Source organism: Bolinopsis microptera, chromosome 9 (assembly GCF_026151205.1).
Source record: "Bolinopsis microptera isolate Bmic1 chromosome 9, MBARI_Bmic_1.0, whole genome shotgun sequence".
Classification (NCBI taxonomy): domain Eukaryota; kingdom Metazoa; phylum Ctenophora; class Tentaculata; order Lobata; family Bolinopsidae; genus Bolinopsis; species Bolinopsis microptera.
In genome coordinates this window covers 14,467,308-14,473,234 of record NC_087080.1, presented here as the reverse complement: position 1 = coordinate 14,473,234, position 5,927 = coordinate 14,467,308, and the positions used below count along the sequence as shown (strand labels likewise).

General features: G+C 39.0%; 1 protein-coding gene across 1 annotated transcript; it reads right to left on the bottom strand.

Annotated features, from left to right (window-relative positions):
- Positions 1–788: 788 nt before the first annotated feature.
- Positions 789–5,433, bottom strand: LOC134821221 (DNA repair protein RAD52 homolog). Its single transcript, XM_063831917.1, has 4 exons — positions 5,324–5,433; positions 4,976–5,156; positions 4,593–4,689; positions 789–960 (listed from the first exon to the last, which is right to left on the bottom strand). The coding sequence occupies exons 1-4, from the start codon at positions 5,372–5,374 to the stop codon at positions 879–881; spliced, it is 411 nt and encodes a 136-aa protein (XP_063687987.1). The 5' UTR covers positions 5,375–5,433; the 3' UTR covers positions 789–878.
- Between the last annotated feature and the right edge of the window lie 494 nt (positions 5,434–5,927).

The following is a 5,927-nucleotide window of genomic DNA, read 5'->3' as shown; positions in this document are numbered from 1 at the left end:
TCACTACTTAAAGTTAAATTGTATTTCAAGGCTACACGATCGTAGTGCGATTAAACGATTTTACTGATAAGAGAGCAACTGTTATCAACACACAAGCTAAAAGGTTTTACATTGACTTAATAGAAACACTGCCCAAGTTCAGACGGAAAACCTATGTCCACAAAAATGAAATTTCACATTTTCCCTCTTGTTTAGCAAATTAGGGTTAACGGTCCTTCAGAAAAATTTCCTCGAAATTTCCTCAAAAATTCAGTGATCTGGATAGCCCGTTTAAAACTAGCAAATGTTAGCTGCGGAAACTGGTGGAGAGGTGAACCAAAGTTTTATGACAGTATTAAGGTCTATGTTATTATTGTTAGCCTACAATAACTTAATCACTGATCACTTTACACTTCTTGTTGAGATAAGAACATTTGTTGTTTTAAAATAAGAACATTTTTTTGTAATTGTAAATGTAAAATGTACTTAAAAATAAAAATGAATTTAATACTCACTGGGATCCTTGTTGAGGTCGAGCAATGACACAACTGTGACATCAAGGTTAATGTCTAATCGTGTTCTTCTATCAATTTTAGCAGACAAGTTATACTGGAGTCCAGTAACTGGACCCTCCTTGTAGGTATGTAATGTAAGTTTCAATCTGTGTCGCTGTGTGTAATCGAGTTTCAAGTTAAATCGCAAAATTACAAACGAAATGCAATGATAAATCATCATTATGCCAATTGTTCAATTTATCCACTAACCATGATTCATCCACTAACCATGATCTCCAATGAAAGTGGCGGGTATGTTCGTGGGAAGAGCTATAGAGAAGGGCAAGTTGTGACGTCCAGCCGGAAGCTTGCTCTCCTCTTTGCCGTCCCCGATGAGATACTGTTCTATGTTAAGGTAGGTCTCAGAGTTTTTATAGTGAATTGTGCGCAAATTGTCTCTACTTCCCTCTTCCTCTGTCCAAGCAACCTATAGAAGATACCCGGAGTTAAATAACTGCGTGTTAATGCTGTAAGGGTGGGGTGGGGTGGGGTTGGCTGGGGTGGGATGCGGTGTGGTGGGGTGGGGTGGAGTTGAGTGGGGTGGGGTGGGGTGGGAAGAGTTGAGTTATCCACAATTTCAACGAGGTAACCACAATGAATAATTTATATAGACTAGGGACCATATTAATCTTCACTAAGTGGCAACAAATAAGCAAGCCAATCACTCGCTTTACTGGATGATCACTATAATAATTGCCTACCCAGCAAGGTCCCCTATCATTGGTCCACTCCCGATCACGAGCACGTGACTGTGCGCATATAGACGATTTACACATTTAGTTTGATAGCTCCTGCTAAACTGACTTTTCGTATCAATTATATGTTTTAAATAATCCCCCTCCAGATCTAAGATATAACTTAAACTCGGATTATGTAAATACACTTACATTGGCGTCACCATGCATTTCCAAGGTAATGGCACCGAAGTTAAGCTCAGCTGATAATTCGAGAAACACCTGTCCTGCTATGGTCTGTCCGGCATAGTATACTGCCAGAGGGTTGTGAAGCCGGATCTCAAACTTTGTTATGTTTGCGCGTTGAATTGTCTCTCTGGCTTTGTAGATTTGTATACAATGTTTGTACATTTTCTGTACAACGTGTACGATGCCACTTCCGCTACAGAATGAACATATGGATATGTTAGATGATGATATGGTCGTGAATGGCCAGTTCCTTACGGAATATGTGAATCAGATATACTATACATGGCGACTGACAGTATTTTCAAGGAGATTAGAAGTAAAATCGGAGTTGAACACAACGATGATGTGCGGTTTGATAAACTGAACCAGAGAAGTGTGCCTAGAGAAAGGTTATCAGAATGGTTAGAGACAGTGTGCTGTATGCTGGACAATTATTGTGGTCCATTGTTACAATCCGCCACAGAAACAACTGACGACAACAGAATGTTCAGGAAAGAAAAAATAGCGGATGCGACTAAAATCATAGAACTACAAGATAAGTTGCTCTCTAAGCAAGAAGAAGATATGGCTAAAATCAGTGATTTGCAGGAGAAGTTAGCTTTGAAGAAGGATGATGAGATTGGAACTGTGAAAATTGAAGCTCAGAAAAAGATCAAAACCTTTTCGTCTCTTTTGAAAAACACATGCAAAAACGCCTTTGCACCGAAGAAGATCCAAGCTGCGGTGAAAAGGGTTTCCCTAGAAGAAGATCGAAGTAAAAGTCTGATTATCTTTGGGCTTCTAGAGACTGAGGAGAACCTGGATGCTAAGGTATCTGGTATTTTGTTGGACCATCTCAACGAAAAACCGAAAATTTTAAGATGTAAACGAGTTGGAAAGGACACAATTGAACGAGTCAGGCCAGTGAAATTCATTTTGTCAAGCTCAGATCAAGCTCGTACCATCTTGAGCAAGACTAAGCTACTAAGACATGTAGACGGGTTTAGTTCAGTTTACATTACTCCAGATAGATCAACTGCAGACAGGATGGCCTACAAGAAAGTTGTCGACCAACTACTCAATAAAAGGACAGCAGAGCCTGATAAAGTTCATGTTATCAGGAACTTTAGAGTCATTAGCTCGGAGAAGGAGCCTTCAGAGTGATATATTTTCTATAATTACAATATTATATGTTTTAATTCATTGATTAATTAATTTTTTGCTAGGGCCGAATGTATTTATTACTTTACACTACTGTGTTTTAGTTGTAAATAAGTTCATACAATATCATTATAACTTTAAATCAGTAACTGTCACCCTGGAGCAATAAAATAATTTACATTTAGAGAATCTTGCCAGCAGCAATTGCGAGTCGTTTCTTCTCCAGAAAGTCACTCTGCTTGAGGATAGCCCCACATCGGTCAGAGAGAATCTGCTGGTTGATCCTGTCAGTCCGCTCCTCCTTGAGAATCTGTTTGATGAGACTGCCGAATCGTGGTCTATCAAGGATAATCAGCTCTGCTATCTTCTTCTTGCGCTAGAAGGATCTTTCAGGGATTCGTTTCTGTTTCAAGAACTTTGAAAGGCTGATGGAGGTATCAGGACGGTTGGAAAAGTCTCTGTGCACTCTGTTGTAGGAGCATAAGGCTTCGCCAGCTACAGAGGAGCGGGAGTGGGTTTCATCAGTGTTCAGACGGCGTCTACTAGGTGGTGGTGAGGAACTGGAAGAGGGTCGGGTAGGTGTAACCACAGGTCTTACTAGGCGAGCATTATCAGTATCTGGTGGAGTAGCTCCTCCTCGTCTAGAAGGTATAACAGCTTGAGTGGAACCAGGAAGGATAGTAGGATCGTTAGTAGGACTAGGAGAGAGGGGACGAGATCTCTTTCGTGTTGGGGTAGCCAGTAGTGTCGTTCGATGTAAACTGCAGAGGGATATGTTCAGAAGGTATAGTAGTCGAGTGTAGTCCTCCGTCCTGCAATATTTACAATCTCTGAGTTGTGTCCAGTTGTGTCCAGCTCATATACCTGCTGTGGTAGAGTCCTCGTCCTTCAAGAAGAAAGAACGAGTCCGTGACTTCCTCAAAAATATCGACAACATGGTTAACGCAGGAGCTTCTCTAGATGACGCTGTGAGTTACATGGGTATCACATCAGAGAAATACAAAAGATACCAGAAGTACCTGCAATGAATCTGAATTATTTTAATATTTTATTGCTCCAGGGTGACAGTTACTGATTTAAAGTTATAATGATATTGTATGAACTTATAATTTACAACTTATTGATTTCTCGAAATATGTTTTTAATTCACAAATCAATGTGAACTAATCATCAAAGTCATGGAATAATTGGATCAAAATTCTGATATAAGTGTTGTCACTATACTGCCGCCGTACTGCCGCGGTACTGCCGCGGTACTGCCGCCGTTCTGCTGCGGGACTGCCGCCGTACTGCCGCCGTACTGCCGCGGGACTGCCGCCGTACTGCCGCCGTACTGCCGCCGTACTGCCGTCGGAATACTTATGTATGACCCCCTCTTTCAATACATAATTTGGGTTTCATACTGGGATCGTGGATATTAGGGCTATATCGGTTTTCTCCTTTTATAACTGGGTTTATTTAGAAGCATTCAATTCTGTATAATTATGTATTGTTTGAAAAGATTTAGATTTTTTTTTAAATCGAATACTTTCCCATCTTCAATAACAGAAATTCAGAGTCTGTTATTGATTTTAAAATTAATCTAGAAAAATTTAAGAAGACTAATGTTTTAGTAGACATATAAGTGTCATTTATGGGAAGATAGAGAGTGTAAATTATATCAAGAAGAAGAAGAAGGAAGAAGTTAAATATTTGAATATAAATCCGTGTGTTGCCAAGAGAAATGGAGTAAATATCTCTTGATTTTTTCCATTCACACTCTTTTGTAAAAAGACAGTGGTGAAAGGTTAAGAATGGTCATTTTTGCAGAAAAAGAGGGATTTTGGAGAATTATTGGAATCAAATTTACACAGCAATATAATAAAGATAGTAAATAATTTAGAGATGCTTCGATCTGCTGTGCAGGACATTCAAATCAGTCCAAAACTGTTAATAGAGTGCCCTTCTAAGGACTAAGAATCAAAACTTGGAGTAAAATAATCAAACAATTTCTCACCTCATTCCATCCACACAGCCATACCCAACATCTTCTCTGAAGCACCCATTCTTCAAGGTAACCTTCACCGTGGCTGACACGCCAACATTGAACTTGCCTGGAAGTAAATTTGGTCAATTTTGTTGTGGTCATTTCTTATCATACAACGGCGAGCGGATCTATATGAGCATATTTACAGATGCTGATCTGACCACTGGCTTATTCATTGAACGGATCACAGCGCTAGCGAAAAAAGAAAAAAGCGCTAGCGAATGGATGAAAGAACATGCAATAACATTAGGTTCAAACCTTTTCAGACCCTGGATATCAGGGCCGTGCACCGCTGGACGAGGCAAAAAATCCTTCTTCGGCAAAGTTTTAGTTGAATCGTTGTTTTGACTAACCAGCCAGATGATCCACGAAGTCTACAGTCATGTTCGTAACAGAATAGCCCCATCCATCAAACCCAAAAGTTTCGTTAGCAAGTTGAACCACCCTCCAGCCTTCCACATAGTATAGTTTCTGTCCACCAGGACCAGGCCTTGTCGCTACGAAATCAGTTCCTAATCTCTTCCTCAGTGCTGCCTGGTGTGTTGAAGGTATTGAACCTTTCAGTTAAAATTTGTTTTCCGAATCTGTTAATGTGCAAAAGAGTACATTCGATGTTTAGAGACGAGAATTAATAACTGTGAAGCAACTGGAGTAAGAAATTAAATTTTTAATATTGTGCCAATCTGCAACATTATAAAAACCTGGATTTCATTAAACTCATCATCGGTATATGTGATGGATCCGAACGACATTATGGACTTTGGATGCACAATTTGCACATGCCCCTCAGCGCATGATAATACAACCTATTGGAGCTGCTAGGAGCTGTTAATGTTATGGAATGAAATTAATAACTTCTGAGGTCAAAAGAATAAGCGGTAATCCTTAATTCACTTTTACTATCTCAACAAATATTTAGCCAGACGTTCTTACTTTTGAAAATTTCTTTGCAGATTGTAATTTTTATTAGAGGTCGAATCAGATGACATAAATAGAAGTAAAACAGAGCATTTCAAAGGTGAAATAGCATTAACATGGTAAGTAAGTACATAACAAATACAAAACTTCAGTAAAAATAAAAACGTGCGAAACAGATTGCAAACTACTCTAATAGTAGGCTAACAGCTATGATTATGAGTAAAATGAATATTCGGATTTCAGGTTGAGCTCTGTCTAAATCATAAATCAACAAAACAAATGGGGCAATCTTGAAAAGCTTAAAATACAAGACCTACATGATAAGATTAAGAAAGTTATCTGTAAAGTTTAAACAGGATGAATAATCGGAATTATTATCCAATCTAG